Here is a 15,789-nt window from a genome sequence, read left to right as displayed (position 1 = left end):
CAAGCTTGGGACCTGAATTTGGATTCCTCTGTTGCCACTGGCCAATAGGCAAATCTAGTGTATATTTTTGCGGCATTGTGTACTTTCTTTCATGGCCATATTGTGTGCTAGTGTAACTCCATTGCAATTCTATGCATTCCATTCTATGCATCCGAAGAAGTGAGCTGTAGCTCACGAAAGCTCATGCTTCAATAAATTTGTTAGTCTTTAAGGTGCCACAAGTACTCCTGTTCTTTTTCCATTGCAATAAACGCTCCTTTCAGGAAACATGCCTATCGGCCTTTACAGTCTTTAAATAGTCTGTGAGCTGTATTATCTGGGTATTTTCTATTTAACTAGTTAATTGATAACACTTTCCAACATGTGCTAAGTAGTATTCATATTGCATATTTTCTGTGTGTAATACCCAGGGCCGCCCAGAGGGGGGGCAAGTGGGGCAATTTGCCCCGAGCCCTGCAGGGGCCCCCATGAGAGTTTTTCAGGGCCCCTGGAGCGAGGTCCTTCACTTGCTCCGGGGGCCCCAGCAAACTCTCATGGCAGTGGGCCCCCAGAGCTTCTTCCTGGGGTCTTCGGCAGCGGGGGGGTCCTTTGGGGCACTTCGGCGACAGGTCCCAGAGCGGAAGGACCCCCTGCCGCCGAATTACCGCCAAAGTGGGAGCCCCCCGCCGCCGAAGATCCCAGGCCCCCTGAATCCTCTGGGCGGCCCTGGTAATACCGGAAAAATTACCCTACAGGCATCTCAGATATTGATCTCTGTACATTGTGAAGGTTAATATAACAAATAGGATTGTTAATAAAGGAGGGGAGTCTTGAACTGACTTTATTTACTTTATGCTTACAGTGGTGTTGTAGCCCTGTTGGTCCAGGATATTAGAGAAACAAAGTGGGTGAGTGTGACACTACGCCACATATTTTTCATAGAGATATTGTTATGATATAAATATAGCATAACTAAGAAATGTTTTATGCAAGATAGATCATGTGAAGTATCATTGTAAAGATTATGATTATACTAACTATGATTATCCTATTTGTATGCATTAGGGCTGTCAAGCGATTAAAAAAATAATTGCAATTAATCGCACTGTTAAACAATAATAGAATATCATTTATTTAAATATTTAGAGATGATTTCTACATTTTAAAATATATTGATTTCAATTACAACACAGAATACAAAGTGCACAGTGCTCACTTTATATTTATTTTAGATTACAAGTATTTGCCCTGTAAAAAAAAAAAAAGAGAGAGAATTTTTCAATTCACCTAATATAACTACTGTAGTGAATTCTCTTTATCATGAATGTTGAACTTACAAATGTAGAATTATGTCCAAAAATACTGCATTCAAAAATAAAACAATGTAAAATTTTAGAGTCTACAAGTCCACTCAGTCCAACTTCTTGTTCAGCCAATCTCTCAGACAAACAAGTTTGTTTACACTTGCAGGAGATAATGCTGCCCACTTCTTGTTTACAATGTCACCTGAAAGTGAGAACAGGCATTCTCATGGCAGTTTGTAGCCAGCATTGCAAGATATTTATGTGCCAGATGCACTAAGGATTCATATGTCCCTTCATGTTTCAACCACCCACCATTTCAGGGGAATGCGTCCATGTTGATGACGGGCTCTGTTCGATAACAATCCAAAGCAGTACAGACTGATGCATGTTCATTTTCATTATCTGAGTCAGATGCGACCAGCAGAAGGTTGATTTTCTTTTATGGTGGTTAGGGTTCTGTAGTTTACGCATTAGAGTGTTGCGCTTTTAAGACTTCTGAAAGCATGCTCCACACCCTGTTCCTCTCAGATTTTGGAAGGCACTTCAGATTCTTAAACCTTGGGTTGAATGCTGTAGCTATCTTTAGAAATCTCACACTGGTACCTTCTTTGCGTTTTGTCAAATCTGCCCTGAAAGTGTTCTTAAAATGAACAACATGTGCTGGGTCATCATCTGAGACTGCTATAACATGACATATGTGGCAGAATACATACAATTCTCCCCCTAGGAGTTCAGTCACAAATTTAATTAACACATGATTTTTTTTAACGAGTGTCATTAGGAACCATGTCCTCTGGAATGGTAGCTATAGCATGAAGGGGCATATGAATATTTAGCATATCTGGCACGTAAATACCTTGCAATGCCAGCTACAAAAATGCCATACAAATGCCTGTTCTCACTTTTTGATGAAATTGTAAAAGAAGAGGGCAGCATTATCTTCTGTAAATGTAAACAAACTTGTTTGTCTTAGGGATTGGCTGAACAAGAAGTAGGACTGAGTGGACTTGTAGGCTCTAAAGTTTTACATTGTTTTGTTTTTGAGTGCAATTATGTAACAAAAAATCTACATTTGTAAGTTGCACTTTCACAACAAAGAGATTGCATGACAGTACTTGTATGAGGTGAACTGAAAAATACTATTTCTTTTATCATTTTTACACTGCAAATATTTGTAATAAAAAATATACACTTTGATTTCAATTACAACACAGAATACAATATATATGAAAATGTAGAAAAACATCCAAAATGTTTAATACATTTCAATTGGTATTCTATTGTTTAATAGTGTGATTAAAACTGTGATTAATCGCAATTAATTTTTTTAGTTAATCGCCTGAGTTAATTGCTATTAATTGACAGCCGTAGTATGCATGTATCATTTTTGTATCTAAAGTTAGGAATATTGACTATGAACATATTCTGTGTTTTCTGGGGGTTTGGCTGTAGATAACAGATTTCTTGGTGTGTTTGGGGGGGGTTACTGGTTTTGTGAAGATAAGTGTGGTGATCCATGGGTTTCTTGTATATAGTTGTCTGGGGGGAACGGGGGTATTACATTGCTGAAGCTGATTGTGGTGTCCAGGAAGTTGAAGCTGGTGCAGGACTGTTCTAGAGAGAGCTTGATGAATGGGTGGTGGTTTTTGAAGTTGTGATGGAATTTATGATGGAGTTTGTTGTCTGTCCAGAGGATGAAAATATCATTGATATATCTCAGGTATAGCATTTGAAATTGTCATGGAAATCTGAGGGAGTTTAGGGTTGTCTGTCCTTTAAGCTTTGCTCATCAGGAATGCCTTGTGAGGTGCAGTGTAATGAGGCAGAGTGGCCTCCCTCCGAGCCTGAGCACACAGGACCACTACACTCCTCCCTGGTGGGCAGAGCCAGAGCAGTTCCCCTGCACACACTCTGGAAGCAGAGGGGCGTGACAGAAGAAAAGGTGGGCCATGCCGCTCAGTTGAGCAGGAGCCTGGGAAGGAGACAGACATCTCCATGCTGCTTCAGAACTCCAGAGCTGAATCTGCGTTGTGCCGAGCACTGCCTCCAGAGCAGACTGACCCTGGAGAGAAGTTGCCAGGACTGCTGTCTGCAGTGTACCCCAAGGAGACGGAGTCTCCTTGAACTATGAACACCCCCGCTCCCCCACCCAGACTGTGGTAGGGAATAGCCCAAGGAAACCAGACTTTAGTTCACTTTTGTTGCTGGAACACGGGTCAGTGTGTTTCAGTAGGATCCCCGCTGACCTGGTGGCAGAACCTTTCACCACTGTTAGGGCCCTTGGCTGGAGTAGGGTGGGCCCAGGTCCCCCTACTGTCTGCCGCCAACCCCACACCTGGGGTGGCAGCCTATAAGCTTCTAAGCCAGAAGGCCTGTGCTTTGCTTGTGGCTTACCCCGTCTAGAGGGCCACAGCAACACAAAGTGGCTTCCCTCTGAGCCTGAGCCCGAAGAACCACTACATACAGCATGTCCTTTTCATCAGCATCCTAGAGATCAGCTGGTAAATATTATTAATTATAATACAGCATTTGTTACTGACCAGCAATATTCTCAGTAGAGACTATCTTTTTGTTCTGTGTTTGTACAGCACCTAACACATTCGGATCCTGACCCATGACTCAGGCTCCTAGGCATTACCACAGTACAAATAATTATTATTATTATTATGTACACAATATGGACAATTCCTGTCCCAAAGAATTCACAATTTAAATATAGACACAATATATAGAACACAGTCCTCTTCCAAGCAAAATAATCTTCCTGCATTTGACAATGGATCTACACTTTATCAATAGTAAAGACAAGGTTCTTTCAAATGTTCCCTAAACTGGCTTAATAATTATTACAATTGGGTGCCACAGGATTCTTTGCTGCTTCTACAGAACCAGACTAACACGGCTACCCCTCTGATACTCTACAATTGATATGAGTGTCTATTAGTTTCCTTCAAAAACAATGAGGAGTCCTTGTGGAGTTTGCTTCAGTTAGTGGTGAAGAACTCAAATACATACCTTCCTATGTCCTGCCTAAACTTCAGGAATTCTATAAGACAAAGACAGAATAATCAGGAAAACAGAACAATGGCAATGAAGCAGAAGGTGACTGGAAACTGTATAGGAATTATGACTAAAGGAGATCTTGTGTTTTTAAAATGGAAACTTCATTCTTCTCAGAACATTCTCTCTCAGGCAGAAGGAGTAAGGAACAAGCCCTAGTCTGTTACTTCCAAGAATGACTCATTCTGAGGGTTCTTCCATTTTCCCCCACACCAGTGATCTGAGAAAAATCAACTTGATAAAATACTGCCCATCATTACATACTGACTTGTCACATCATATTTTGAAAATAGAGAATAATGTATTTCTTGGTGATCTAGTATCTAATGATAAGTGAACAATTCAGGAATAAATTAAAGTCCCACTGAACCCGAATTACTGTGTAAACTGAATGAACCATGAAAATATAATTGTCCTTTGGGAATTCAATAGGGCTACCCAACAACTCTAAATACTTATTCCACAAATACTCTATCATTTTTTTTAATACTTCAGTTTTGGAAAGTAAAAGACAAATCAGAAGAATGCTATGTAACATCACAGATGCAAGATTGTGGTCTTTTTGTTTGTATCTCTAGAAACTACATTCCAACGCACAAGACAATATCAGATCACCATTGCTGAGCAGCTGTAATACAGAAGAATCCTGGTGATCTGAACCATTAAGTGACACAAAATATGTTCAGCTAATTGGGAATCAATAGAAAAGTGAGACAGGCTGGGAGTTCATTAGAAAGAGAGGTTTGGGGACAGAAGTTCACATAATAGGGTTCTATACTATAATTAATCTTTTCAGTCCCTATTATAAAGTGCACACCTGTTTGAAAAGAGTACTATCCATTTTCTCTTTAAAAAGAAAAGATGGTGAGTCATTAAGAGGTGCTGACAAAGCAGTTCAATGGGCTTTATTCAGAGCATTAAAATCCTTTCTTCTTGTGAAAATAGGACACTTTTTCAGATGGGCAACATCTGAGTGTCTAAAAACTTAGGTCCCAATTAAGCACGCTGATCAGCATGGGCAGACCTTTACACTCCTAAAGAGTGCCATTGAAATCCATGGAGATGAATTCAGGCACATATGTCCATTTGTATGGATCATATTACAGGATCTGGACCTAAATATTTTCTGGAGGGAAGTAGTGATTATGTTTGAGAACACTGTAGTCAGCCCTAAAACTTTAATAGTATTGTTTTTGTCGGTTCAAAAAGCAATTATTTGTAAACAAACGGAGACAATGTTTGAGCTGCTTACTAAAGCTAAGAGAACACAACATCTCTCTACTTTTAATGCAGGCAGAGATGCATTGCAGTTTAGTAGCTAAATATTTTTTTTCTGTTAGTGTCAAATTGATGTGCTGCTAGCGAGTACTCAACACAAAAATGCATGGCAGTGTAATAACTGTTACTTGGCAAAAGATTGAATCTCTTTTTCAGCTTCCCCTAGAAGGGACACTGAAATAGCCAAAAGCTGGAAATTTATCCAAATGAACTCTTTCTGTAACTCTCCACTTCAGAAAAGACATTTAAATTTGAATCTGTGTCTATTTTGTAGGCTGATTTCACTGTAGAATTTATACAGTGCATATAATTTGTTCTCTTCACAATTTGCCCTAGTTTGAGAACCACTGATCTAGACTGTCATTTAAAGATCTGGGACTGGGAAAGGAGCCTGAAGTCTCATTTTCCTGCATCCCAAGCTCTTCACCAGCCAGGGGAAACCCTCTCCCTCCACTGACCAGCCTCCATCAACACATACAAACTTAGGGGAATTGACTAACAGACTAGGGACATGCAACCAACCTCCTGATCCACCAGAGGAGCCACTCCCCACTCAGTGAACAACCTCACATCCAGAAACCACACAATGACTCACCAGAAACAACTACCTCCACTGAAGGGGAGGGTGTAGGTCTACTGCCATAGCATCTGTTGCAAGGAGCAGCTGCCAAACAGCCAAGCCACCTCACTGGGCTAAGGAGAGGGAAGCCTGGTGGGCTGATAAGGTTTGGAGTGAAAGGACTGATGGATTTGGATGGTGGACTGGTGGTTGTTTAGGAAGAGGATGGAGTATAGAATGATGGAACACAAAGAGATTGGAATTGCTGAGGAGTCTGCAATTGATGGGGCTTTTTTGGTGGAGAGGAGAGTATATTTACCAAGGAAATATCATGAACGTCACAGGCTGAGGCAAAATATTTGAGCAAGTCCCATGTTAAAATTTTGGCAGCACGTTACTGAATCTGTCATATTGAATGTTTGAGCTACTGGGGGGATGCACATCATAAATTCTACCAGGGTTTTGTGACCACCTTATTAGTCTGTAGGCAAACCTTGTCCGGTGGGCTGAGTTTCCCTGTTCTCCTACTTCAGGAAAGTCAGCCAATGAAAGCTGCTCCAGATGCTGAGGGAGAGCCTAGGCCCTGAGCACCTGAAGCAGACAGTGTTCCCTTCCCCTCCCCATGCTGTAGGAATGGGGCACTTCAGGGTCCTGCGGCTGGCTGAGGAGCAGCTGCTCCTTTGCTCTGAAGCTCATGTTCTGGTTCCCAACAATGAAGGAGGCTCCCATTGCTACCCCTTGTTCCCAAGCCTGGGAGGGAGGCAGAGGTTAAAAGATCCTCCAGAAATGGCTCCCCCACTTCCTCTGGCTTACAAAGGTGAGTATACCATACTTTGAGGGGGAGGAGGAGGTTTAAATTGAAGTGACAAAGGGAGACAAATTGAATGCTGGGGTGTAACAGGGTCCACAACCCACCCCTCTTCCTGGGGCCCGCTTGCTGCCCCAATAAGGCTCAGAGAGGCTTCAGGGTTGTGCAACACCCATATCTTTATTTACTTGCAGTTATCCCACCACCAGTGTCTATCTATTTACAAGTGTTACAGGATTATTCAACCTCTTTTACAGGCAAAGTCAGCCTTGGTTTGTCAGGCCAGCAGGTGTTGGCAATCCTCAGGCCAGCATCAGGCCTTTTTCATCAGCCCCAATCTGCTTCCCCTGATTGGAGCTGACTGGGCAGGGGCTAATTAGGTGCTTTTGCACCAGCACCCTGGTACATGGGGTCTCTTCTTCCTTTCAGTTCTCTCTCTCTCTCTCCTTTTCCCCCTCTTTCTTTTAATTTGTATTCTTCTGTGAATCTATCTCCCCAGCTCTCAATAGGGCACCTTACAGTTAGGAAAAGCCAGACTTAAGGTTGCCTGTGCATTTTTAATTTGGCCCTCTTGTGCATATGTATTTCGAGACAGTCTTTAATTCCATGATCACATGTAATTTTTCCACAGGCCCCTGTCTCATTTAGTGTGCAAGCTGAATGCACCAGGTACAGAATTAAGGTTCCACAGGCAACCTTATATCTGACATTTCCTGACTTTTCGGTGCTCAGCTTTGCAACTTAAATAACATTCTTGTAACATAGTGGGGGCGGATGTACGTAACTATATTATTTATATCATGGTAGTGGCTACAGGCCCCTCTGAGGGACTGAGGCCTCATTATGCTAGTCTCTGTACACAATCACAGACACACAGCAAAAAGACAGACCGTACCTCAAAGAGCTTTTACAGTCTGAGTATAAGATGACAAACAGTTGGTGGACACAAGAAAACAGTGAGATTCCTCTACTCCAAGGCAAAAAACATTAATTTTTAAACAAAATTGTAGTGCATTGGTTTACTAAAGTAATATTTGATATAGCAACACTTTTGTGACAAAACTGTTCACTCCTTTCAGAGCATTGTTTGCTCTGAAAATGCAAGTGGTACAATAATTCTGTCTGATTTTAAAACTGATTATTTACATGATTTTTGCCTTGTAATCAAAACTACCAATAATTTTTCTAAATGTTGGACCATTATGACAAATCAACAGCTCTAATCACATGATAACAGCTAACTCAAAATCCGGAGAAAGACCTAAATATATTAAATAGGTATTTCCACCACAATTACACTGATACAAGATATCAGGTCAACAGCCATGATTTGTGAGAGCTTACACCTGTTTCTTCTCCTTCCTGAAATTGCGAACACCAATAGAATATGCTATGCTATTGCTAATATACCAATGTACTTCAAAGAAAAAAACAAGATTAGCATGTTCTTATATTGTTGTTTTAAGATTCAAATACTCTTTGGATAGTACTTAGGGTTGCCACCTCTGCAGTACAATACAACAGAACTTCTGGGATGATCCTGAGCCCATAAAACTGTACAGCTAGCCGTGTATGCTGAGCACCCTTACAGATTTCCCAGGGCAGCTACCTCAATAAAAGGACAACCTGGGAAAACCTGGACAGGTGGCAACCCTACTAGTTTCTTACTCTGAAAGTAGCCCAATTGCTCAAATGGCGCTACTATGAAATAAGGTCCTACACAGAGTGAGTAAGGGGATTAGAATCTATCCCTTAAATGATACTCATTCATATTTCAAGTGGCTGGTATTTGACAAAAATATGTTGTATTTAATCTGATAATGAAGTCTCTGTTCTCTTTACACATGGTCCCTGATGATTTATACAGATAAAATTAAGAGTGATAATGTATTTCCATGTCTGAGATTAGAGATGGCATTATTATAGAATTTAATATGCCACAGAATTTGGGAGAACTTTCACAGCTGAATAAGGTTCACTGATTTATACTATTACTACCTCTCTCACTAGAAAGCACCAGATATCACGGGCTCTTTTCCAGCGCAACGTATGCCACTTACATTTTAGTTCATCAATTATATTCACTTGCAAGATAATTATTGGTATTATCCCTTGATAGTCTTATGTATATTGAATACAAAAGAAGCACTAGTTCAAAAAGAAGGGCTGGTGTGAACATTTGGTATTAAGTTATATTGTAGGTTTTGCACAGAGTAATATAAACTCTGTTGATCTATACCTTTGTTGGGACACAGTCTGAAGATGATTGAAAGATGATAGTAAGAGGCTAATATGATGCTCTTCAATGACCTGGGAATCAAAAAGAAATCCAACAAAAACTGAAAATAAGGACAAATTGCTAAGGATGAGTATTAAAGAATAGCACACGCATGTAGGGATAAAATCAGAAAGGCTAAGGCAAAAAATGAGTTACACCTAGCAAGGGACAAAAAAGGCACTAAGAAGAGGTTCTTTAAATACGTTAGGAACAAGAGAAAGACAAAGGAAATTTTAGGTCCTCTACTTAGCAGGGAAGGAGCACTAATAACTGAAGGCTAAAGTGTTTAATGCCTGTTTTGATTCAGTCTTCACTAAAAAAGGTCATGTGACCAGCAGCTTAACACAATTATTATTAACAAGGGAGAAGGAACACAAGCCTGAACAGGGAAAGCATAGGTTAAAGAATATTTAAATAAGTTAGATGTATTCAAGTTGGCAGGGCCTGACAAAAAATCATCTTAGGGTAGTTAAGGAACTAGCTGAAACAATCTTGGGGTATGTCTACACTATGAAATTAGGTCGATTTTATAGAAGTTGATTTTTTAGAAATCAATTTTATACACGGTCAATTGTGTTTGTCCCCACTAAGCGCATTAAGTCAGCAGAGTGCGTCCACAGTACTGAGGCTAACATCGACTTTCGGCGTGTTGCACTGTGGGTAGGTATCCCACAGTTCCCGCAGTCTCCACCGCCCATTGGAATTCTGGGTTGAGTTCCCAGTGCCTGATGGGGCAAAAACATTGTTGTGGGTGGTTTTGGGTACATGTCATCAGGCCCCCCTCTCTCCCTCCCTCCCTCCATGAAAGCAACGGCAGACAATCGTTTTGCGCCTTTTTTCCACGCAGACGCCAAACCACAGCAAGCGTGCAGCCCGCTCAGCTCAGCTGCCACTGTTGTATCCTGGGTGCTGCTGGCAGCAGACAGTGCAGTAGGACTGCAAACTGTCATCATCGAATGACCGCTTCCACTGCCACTCTGCTCTCCTGCTCTGGCAGCAGACGGTGCAGCAGGGCTGCAAACCATCATCATCGAACGACCGCTTCCGCTGCCATTCTGCTCTCCTGCTCTCCTGCAGAAGCCATACCACGGCAAGCATGGAGCCCTCTGAGATCACGCGGCAGTTATGAGCACTGTAAACACCACATGCATTATCCTGCAGTATATGCAGAACCAGAACCTGCAAAAGCAAAACCAGGCAAGGAGGCGATGGCAGCGCGGTGACGAGAGTGATGAAGACATGGACACAGACTTCTCTAAAAGCACGGGCCCTGGCAATTTGGACATCATGGTGGTAACGGGGCAGGTTCATGCCGAGGAACGCCGATTCTGGGCCTGGGAAACAAGCACAGACTGGTGGGACCGCATAGTGTTGCAGGTCTGGGATGATTCCCAGTGGCTGCGAAACTTTCGCATGCGTAAGGGCACTTTCATGGAACGTTGTGACTTGCTTTCCCCTGCCCTGAAGTGCAAGAATACCAAGATGAGAGCAGCCTTCACAGTTGAGAAGCGAGTGGCGATAGCCCTGTGGAAGCTTGCAACGCCAGACAGCTACCGGTCAGTCGGGAATCAATTTGGAGTGGGCAAATCTACTGCGGGGGCTGCTGTGATCCAAGTAGCCAACACGATCACTGAGCTGCTGCTATCAAGGGTAGTGACTCTGGGAAATGTGCAGGTCATAGTGGATGGCTTTGCTGCAATGGGATTCCCTAAGTGTGGTAGGGCGATTGATGGAACGCATATCCCTATCTTGGGACCAGAGCACCAACATCAACGTGGGATGGCCGGGAAAGGTACATGACGCTAGCATCTTTAGGAACTCTGGTCTGTGTGAAGGGCTGAAGCAAGGGACTTACTTTCCAGACCAGAAAATAACCATTGGGGATGTTGAAATGCCTGTCGTTATCCTTGGGGACTCAGCCTACCCCTTAATGCCATGGCTTATGAAGCCATACACAGGCAGCGTGGACAGCAGTCAGGAGCTGTTCAACTATAGGCTGAGCAAGTGCAGAATGATGGTAGAATGTGCATTTGGATGTCTAAAAGCGCACTGGCGCAGTTTACTGACTCAGTTAGACCTCAGCGAAACCAATATTCCCATCGTTATTACTGCTTGCTGTGTGCTTCACAATATCTGTGAGAGTAAGGGGGAGACGTTTATGGTGGAGTGGAAGGTCAAGGCAAATCACCTGGCTGCTGATTATGCGCATCCAGACACGAGGGTGGTTAGAAGAGCACAGCAGGGCATGCTGCACATCAGAGAAGCTTTGAAAACCAGTTTCCTGACTGGCCAGGCTACGGTGTAAAAGTTCTGTTTGTTTCTCCTTGATGAAAACCCATCCCCTAGGTTCTCTCTACTTCCCTGTAAGCCAACCATCCTCCCTTCCCCCCTTTGATCACTGCTTGCAGAGGCAATAAAATCATTGTTGTTTCAAATTCATGAATTCTTTATTAATTCATCACACAAATGGGAGGATAACTGCCAAGGAAGCCCGGGAGGGGTGGGGGAGGTGGGAAGCACTGGGTGGGGTGGTGGAGGAGGGGAGGAGGGAAGGAGAAGGCCACACTGCACTTCAAAACTTATTGAATGCCAGTTTTCTGTTGCTTGGGCAGTCCTCTGGGGCGGAGTGGTTGGGTGCCCGGAGGCCCCCCCACCGCATTCTTGGGCATCTGGGTGAGGAGCCTATGGAACTTGTGGAGGAGTGTGGTTGGTTACACAGGGGATGCGGTGATGGTGTGTGCTCCTGCTGTCTTTCCTGCACCTCAACCATACGCCAGAGCATATCAGTTTGATCTTCCAGTAGCCTCAGCATTGCTTCCTGCCTCCTCTCATCACGCTGATGCCACCTATGATCCCACCACCTCTCCTCTTGCTCCTGCCACCTGTCCTCTCGTGCATCCCTCCTGTCCTCACGTTCATTTTGTGCTTTCCTGCACTCTGACAGTGTCTGCCTCCATGCATTCTGCTGGGCTCTTTCAGTGTGGGAGGACTGCATGAGCTCAGAGAACATTTCATCGTGAATGCGTTTTTTTTTGCCTTCTAATCTTCGCTAGCCTCTGGGATGGAGATGATGGGGGAGCGTTGAAACATTTTCAGCTGCAGGAGGGAAAAAAAGGGAGAATAGTATTTAAAAAGACACATTTTAGAGAACAATGGGTAGACTCTTTCATGGTGAACCAAGCTGTTAACATTACATAGCCTCTTATATTGAGGGCCTGCCAGTTTGGTGTAAGAGATCACACACGCAGGGCCAGCGGGCAACAGATTTGTCTTGCAGTCAGACATGGTAAGCCACAGTCTTTTGGCTTCTTTAACCTTCATAACATGTGGGAATGGTTTCGAACAGCAGCGCCCTCATTTCCCATGCCAAGCACCCGTTGGGTTGGCTATTTAAAATGGTTGCCCATTTAAAAGGAGGGACTGCAGTTTTTGGGTTAATGTGCAGCACAAACCCAACTAGCGCCCCCTCACACACACACACACGCAATGATCGCTTCACCCCTCCCCCCACCGCATGGCTAACAGCAGGGATGATTTCTGTTCAGCCACAGGCAAACAGCCCAGCAGGATCGGGCACCTCTGAATGTCCCCTTAATAAAATTCCCCTACTTCAACCAGGTGACAATGAATGATATCACACTCCTGAGGATAACACAGAGAGATAAAGAATGGATGTTGCTTGAATGCCAGCAAACACCGGGACCATACGCTGAAATGCTTTGTTATGCAATGATTCCAGACTACGTGCTACTGGCCTGGCGTGGTAAAGTGTCTTACCATGGAGGAAGGAATAAGGCTGCCCTCCCCAGAAACCTTTTGCAAAGGCTTTGGGAGTACATCCAGCAGAGCATCACTGAAATGTTTCTGGAGGATTTCCGTTCCATCCCCATACACGTTAACAGACTTTTCCAGTAGCTGTACTGGCCATGAATGCATCCCAAGTCTTCAGGGCAAATTAATCATTAAACATGCTTGCTTTTAAACCATGTATTATATTTACATAGGTACACTCACCAGAGGTCCCTTCTCTGCCTTCAAGGTCCAGGAGCGCTCCTTGGTGGGTTGGGACGGTACTGGCTCCAAGGTGATAAACAGTTCCTGGCTGTCAGGGAAAATGGTTTCTCCACTTGCTTGCTGTGCGCTATCTTCAACCTCATTCTCCTCCTCATCTTCCTCATCCCCAAAATCCACATCCCTGTTGCATGAGAATCTATTGACAGAGTCCATGCACTGGGGTGGGGTAGTTGTAGGGTCGCCCCCTAGAATGGCATGCAGCTCATCATAGAAGCGGCATGTCTGGGGCTGTGACTCGGTGCAGCTGTTTGCCTCTCTGGTTCTTTGGTAGGTTTCCTGAGCTCCTTAAGTTTCAGGCGGCACTGCTGTGGGTCCCTGTTATAGCCTCTGTCCTTCATACCCTTGGAGATTTTGGCAAATATATTGGCATTTCGTCTTTTGGAACAAAGTTCTGCCTGCACAGAGTTCTGTCCTCATACAGTGATCAGATCCAGTACCTCCCATTCGGTCCATGCTGGAGCTCTTTTGTGATTCTGGAACTGCATGGTCACCTCTGCTGATGAGATCTGCACGGTCACCTCTGAGTTCGCCACGCTGGCCAAACAGGACATGAAATTCGAAAGTTCCCGGGGCTTTTCCAGTCTGCCTGGGCAGTGCATCTGAGTTGAGAGTGCTGTCCAGAGCGGTCACAATGGAGCACTCTGGGATAGCTCCCGGAGGCCAATATCGTCAAATTGCATCCACACTACCCCAAATTTGACCTAGCAAGGTCTATTTCAGCACTAATCCCCTCATTGGGGAGGAATACAGACATCGATTTTAAGAGCCCTTTAAGTCAACAAAAATGGCTTCATCGTGTGGACGGGTGCAGGGTTAAATCTATCTAACGCTGCTAAATTTGACCTAAACTCGTAGTGTAGACCAGGGCTTGGAACCATTAGTGATTATCTTTGAGAAGTCCCGGAGAACAGGTGAGGTCCCAGAGGACTAAAGAAGGGCAAACATAGTAACTATCTTTAAAAGGGAACAAAGAGGACCCAGGGAATTATAGACCAGTCAGCCTAATTTAGAGACCTGGAAACATACTTGAACAAATTATTAAACTATCGATTTGTATTACCTAAGCATATACAAGGTAATATAGGGTGATAAGTAATAGCCCACAGGGATTAGTCAAAAACAAATAATGCCAGGCCAACTTAATTTTCTTCTTTGACAAGGTTACTGGCCTAGTGGATAGTGAGGAAGCAATAGGCATGATATAAGGAAGTAGTATTGCTGAAAAGGATCTAGGATATAATGGATCACAAATTGAATCAGAGTCAACAATGTGATGCAGTTGTGAAAAAGGCTAATATCATACTGGGATGTATTAGCAGGAGTATCATATGTAAGACACAGGAGGTAATTTTTCTGTGCCACTTAACACTGGTGAGGCCGCAGTTAGAGTACTGTGTCCAGTTTTGGATGCCACAATTTAAGAAAGACACAAACAAAATTAAGAGAGTCCAGAAGAGAGCAACAAAAATAATCAAAGGTTTGGAAAAGATGACCTGTGAGGAACAGGTTAAAAAAGCTGGGCATATTTAGTCTTGAAAAAAGGCGACTGGGGGTGGGACATAAGTCTTCAAATATGTTAAGGGTTGTTATAAAGAGGACATGATCAGTAGTTCTCTATGTCCACTGAATGTTGGAGAAGTAATTGGCTTAATCTGCAGCAAGGGAGATTTAGTTAAGATATTAGGAAAAACTTTCGAACTATAAGATAGTTAAGCACTGGAGTAGGCTTCCAGGGGAGATTTTGGAATCACCCTCATTGGAGGTTTTTAAGAACAAAGTTAGATACACACCTGTCAGGTATGGTATAGGTAGACTTGGTCCTGCTTCATCAGGGGATGCACTAGATGACCTCTCTAGGTCCTTTCCAGTCCTACATTTGTATTATTCTAGGATGCTGTAGTGTAAATCAGCTGAAAATCTGACCAACAGTATCTGAATTTAGTCTACAAAAGTCTGGAACTGTCAAATGTATTCATGTAGCAATTATGTTGCAAATATTATATGGCATTAGTGTGTGAGTGACCTGTGAAAACCATGACACATGACAACCAGCTACATTAAGTACAGTGATCAAATAGCATAGTGACAAGTTCCACAGAAATATCTGAACAATAATTTTAAAAGAAAACACACTGTCATTGCTCTCATTGACACCGGTGTTAATCAAAATAACTCCACTGACATTAATGGAGTTATTCTGGTTTAACATCTGTGTAACAGAGAGCAAAATCTGGCCAATTATGGCCATGATTGCTAATCTGAAAAACAAGCCCAAACACTTCAGAGAGTTGGTGGAATAACAAAGGAAAGACTCAGTTTTATCTGATGTTTATATTTTAGTTTATTTTGATTTACACTATATCAACAATGCCCATACCAGGTTCTGGGGTCACATTGTGAGTTATGTAAAATTTAAAAAACAAACAGCAACACAATCAGCTCACAAGAT

General features: G+C 43.0%; 1 protein-coding gene across 2 annotated transcripts in view; it reads left to right on the top strand.

The window, feature by feature from the left end:
* The window catches only part of HMGN3 (high mobility group nucleosomal binding domain 3), a 115,730-nt gene that overhangs the window by 61,432 nt on the left and 38,509 nt on the right, over positions 1–15,789 (top strand). For both annotated transcript variants that reach the window (XM_045009014.1, XM_045009015.1), the window contains one exon: positions 842–887. In XM_045009014.1, the coding sequence (XP_044864949.1) occupies positions 842–887 (46 nt within the window). The remainder of the gene's footprint in view (positions 1–841; positions 888–15,789) is intronic.

Source organism: Mauremys mutica, chromosome 3 (genome assembly GCF_020497125.1).
Source record: "Mauremys mutica isolate MM-2020 ecotype Southern chromosome 3, ASM2049712v1, whole genome shotgun sequence".
Taxonomy (NCBI): Eukaryota; Metazoa; Chordata; order Testudines; family Geoemydidae; genus Mauremys; species Mauremys mutica.
This window is presented reverse-complemented; position numbering and strand designations above follow the sequence as displayed.